Below are 4,437 nucleotides of genomic sequence, written 5' to 3'. Positions count from 1 at the left end.
TTACTTCCAGTCATTAGCTGTGATTGTTTCTTATAATTCCCATTTGAAAACTGCTTCGTTTGTTACTACGGTTCATATGCCTTTAAATTAAACTTGAAATAGTTGGTTCTGATGAACTTCGTCTACAGTTTGTGACTTCGGCGGCTACAGTTTTTTATTTTGGAATTTGTCACCAACTATTGAGCATGTCATTCTGTCCATGTCATGGCAATTACATGGTAACTGAAGAGGGAAAACCAGGACTTATCAGCACTGAGCCGCTGTTAATGCCTAATATATAGGTGGGTAATCGATCTCCATGGGTTTTTTAATTTTTTAAGGGGGTTCTTTGAACTGCAAAGAGTGTACCCAAAATAATCCAATGTGTTTATTGTTTAGACTAAATATAAATTTTGCTCTGGAGAAAGTTACATGATATATAGGTACATTTCAGAAAAATAAGCAGAAGCTGCCCAAATATGAGTTATATATGGCATAAGTAAGTATAAGCATATACTAACAGGCGAAGCAAGGGGGCAGGCTAGGTAGCTAGCTAAGTCTTATAGGGTTTCTTGAGCGAATACAGTGCGTTCAAGATGCTGCACAACACACCGGCAATGGACAGGACAGCGGCAATAGCCCTGTAGTTTTTGTATATGAACCTGTATATGGTGATCAACAGTTGGCGCCGGTACGACCAGATTTCTATCAAGGTGAACAAGTAGGGATCACCGAAGCGGAGGTGGTCGGCGAGGTCCTTGAAGAAGCTCAGCGCCTGCTTGTTGCTCAATGTGCTGTAGAGGATATATTTTGAGCGCATCTGCTGCACTTCCTCCTCCCTATCCATGAGCATCGCCAGCATGAACAGGTAGGAGCTCACGACGTATTTATCATAGTACTCTCCGGTCGCGCCTGAGCCAGCTGAGGTGTTGGCCTCCTCCAGCGCGGCGAGGTTCACGAGCCAGCACGCGGTGGTGTCGTTCAGGAGCACCGGCGACAGGGACACAGCTCGCCGAACAGGCGGCCCCGGCGGAAGCTCATGTCCCAGAACCATGGCTTCGTGCTGGGTGCCAACCTGATGCCGATCTCCGCGAGCTCCACGGCGTTGCTGGACTTCAACGGCCGCGGCCTGTAGCTGTAGTTCTGCACGCGCTCTGGCATGCTATGGATCTGAAGAATGTACCATAGCAGGCCAAGGAGATGCGGCGGCTTGTAGTCGCCGCGGCCGCCGACGCCGCGGTCGTCGTCGTCAGGCAACGGCCGGACCTTCTTCTCCTTGGCCTTTCCGGGGTGAAACTTCTCCTGCACTCCGCGGACAAACCTTAGCACATCGACGGGCATGAACTCTATGAGCACCTCAAGCACCAACCAGGGGATCTGGTTCTCGAGCAAGAAGATGTCCCTCTCGATGCTGGGTGTCATCCAGTTCTGCAGCACAGGCACGTCCCCGCCGCCGATCATGTACTGGAGTAGGAAGCAGCCGTCGAGGAACATCATGGCCGCGAACTCGTGGTTGCTCAGGCCAAAAACCGACGGGTCTTTGACGTCGTAGGAGCCGCGGGCGTCGTCTACGACAGACAAGATCTTCTCGTAGACCTCCATGGACGACGAGGAGCGACCCGAGTGTCTGCAAAGGTGGTAGGCCGCGGCGAGCTTGACCTCCTCCATCTTCTGCAGGTGCGGCGAGCCATGGTGGTACGGGCCGATGGCCACCACGCTGGGCACGATGTAGCGGTCGTTGTCGCCGCCAATCCCCTGGAGGCTGCGGGGGAACCGGTGGATCTTGGTGTCCACCTTGTAAAATTCGGCCTTGAGCCTCTCGTTCGCCAAAGCTGTCCTCTCGTCGATGGCTAGTACTACTTCATGGGTTGAGTTTTCACGGATGAGGATTGTTCTGCTTGTGTCCATGGCGCCAAACATTTGCTCAGCTGGTAGTGGTGATTTCAATTTCACATGACGATGTCATGCATGCTCGTAGAGCTTATATATATATATATATATATATATATGGATGCATGCTTAATTGGGCTGTCATGATCGATCCTTTATGCAGAAAGATTCCTTGCTCAAACCGTTGCCAACATCTAGTTCCAAGCTCTTCATGTTCACGCGTCATCTACATGCATGCCCCACTAGCTAGTGACTAGTCTTTGTTTTAAGGCTATTGTTCCAAGCTTCATGATTGGCAATTGTCAGATCAACTGTGAGTCAGATGTCACAAAGCTTGTTTAAAAAGTTATGGTTAAAAGTATTGTCTGTTGATTTATTATGACAGAAAAATATTGTTGAATATCTGACAGATTCGGCTTGGCGAACAGAACCTAAGCTAGGGGAAAACAACCTGGAGAACAAACAAAACTGCATTAAGGCCTTGTTTAGTTCACTCCAAAAACCAAAAACTTTTCAAGATTTCCCATCATCACATCGGATCTTGCGGCATATGCATGGAGCATTAAATATAAATGAAAATAAAAATCAATTACACAGTTTGCATGTAAATCGCGAGACGAATGTTTTAAGCCTAGTTACTCCATAATTAGACAATGTTTGTCAAATAAAAACAAAAGTGTTACAGTGTCAAAATCCAAAAAAAATTGAATCTAAACACAAGCCACATACAAAAGGACTAGGGGCTGGGACCATCTATGTTTGATGTGAGTACATGTGAAGGCCTAGCATGAAGCTTGGAATCAAATGCTATATCAGAGATTGGGCAAGGAATAAGGCTTAGAATCAATACTTGTTCCAACTTCCAACGGATGTGTCTTCTTCAGGAGGGGCGGAGCGTTTGCTTGCTTTTCTCTGTCTTTTGTCGCAAAGCCCAGGACGCTACGGCAACAGAAGCGGGCGTTCGTGGGTTTTGTGGATATATTCAGTGTTCACCTGGTTAGCTGCTGCTAGTCAAACACAATTAAGGAAATGATTGACGTTAAAAGCTCTAACCAAACAAATAATTCCGCTTTCTCTTACCATGCATGGAACAGATCACGCTGCTACTGATTACATTTCCATTATTGCCTTTTGCCCCTGAACGAACCAAACAGCACCTAATTAGGGTGAACTGCAATTTTAGTCATGCATGCTTGTGTAACAACCTCTTATGACGAATCCAGAAAATATGAATCAACTTTTTTTCGAAAGGCGATAAAAAGTTTTGCCGAATTTTTATTAGAGGGGAAAAAGGAGAAAAAGTAAACGTGAGGGTGAACTGCAATTTTAGTCATGCATGTTTGTGTAACAACCTCTTATGACGAATCCAGAAAATATGAATCAACTTTTTTTCGAAAGGCGATAAAAAGTTTTGCCGAATTTTTATTAGAGGGAAAAAGGAGAAAAAGTAAACGTGATATTACAAAAAACAATTATAGCCAACTAAAAAACACCACTCTCCCAGCATGCAGGCCGGCAATGAATCAATTTTTAGCCGGCGACAAAAATCGATTTCTAGCTAGGTGTGGAGTTCACAAGTTAAGCATAAGTCATCTGTAGAGATGGGTATTCAACCGTGTCTAGTGGTTGACCTAACACATGCACTGCTCCTTTTGAAAATAAATTTACAGGACTGTAAACAACATGCAAGGCAAATTGTCCGCAAACCCATAAATAGGATGAATTTTTGTGGGTTTCCGGGTAACCTGCAAAATTTTAGCCTGTTTGCAGGTTTGCAGGAAACCCGCCTGCATCCATAGCTAAACAACTAGAACTGTTTTGTTGCAAGGAGGCGAGGCCATTGCTTTTCCGATTATTGAGTCAGAGAATTCTTTTACTGATCCAAATATTTTGGTAACGGCAGCTCAATGAAACCTGATGTGAAACATTAATGTTCCAACTACATTGACTTGACCCATGCATGAGCAAATGATGGCTTTACTACAGCAAAGGGGCTATATCTGAGAACTCTGCTTCAAAGCCGAGGATGGCTTTGTCTCAAGAAAGAGAGGATGATGAGCCCATGGTTCATCAAAATATATTTCGTCGGCTGGCATTTCACTGAACCTATACAAGGATTCAATTATCTCAATAAGGATCCTGATTTTATTAAGCTCGGTGCATTTTCTTTTGATGCCAAGCAAAATTTTTTGCGGCTGGAAATTATAGATTTTATTGCTACTATGCCAACCTCGATTATATCTCATGTAACTAATTTATCCAAAGAGAACCAACGGGTCTTTGACATCATAATACGCTACGACCGACAAGATCCTCTCATAGACCTCCACCATGGACTGACCCAACAAGAGTCTGCAAAGGTGGTAGGCCACGGCCGTGCTTGACCTCCATCTTCTGCAGGTGCGGCGAGTCATGGTGTGGTACAGGCCGATGGCCACCACGCTTGGCACGATGTAGCGGTCGTTGTCACCCCCGGCCCAATCCCTTGGAGGCTAGGGGGAACCGGTGGATCATGCATGTTGTGTTTTTTGTGAGACCCGGTTATAGACGTAGATGTCACCTTGAAAT

At 45.5% G+C, this 4,437-nt stretch overlaps 1 protein-coding gene across 1 annotated transcript; it reads right to left on the bottom strand.

The window, feature by feature from the left end:
- Positions 961-1,887, bottom strand: LOC8066123. The gene has a single exon (XM_021464903.1). It carries the CDS (start codon positions 1,885-1,887, stop codon positions 961-963), a length of 927 nt encoding a protein of 308 aa, XP_021320578.1.

The sequence above is a fragment of the Sorghum bicolor genome, chromosome 7 (genome assembly GCF_000003195.3).
Source record: "Sorghum bicolor cultivar BTx623 chromosome 7, Sorghum_bicolor_NCBIv3, whole genome shotgun sequence".
Classification (NCBI taxonomy): Eukaryota; Viridiplantae; Streptophyta; class Magnoliopsida; order Poales; family Poaceae; genus Sorghum; species Sorghum bicolor.
The sequence above is the reverse complement of the archived record's forward strand: the minus strand, read 5'-3'. Positions and strand labels throughout refer to the sequence as shown.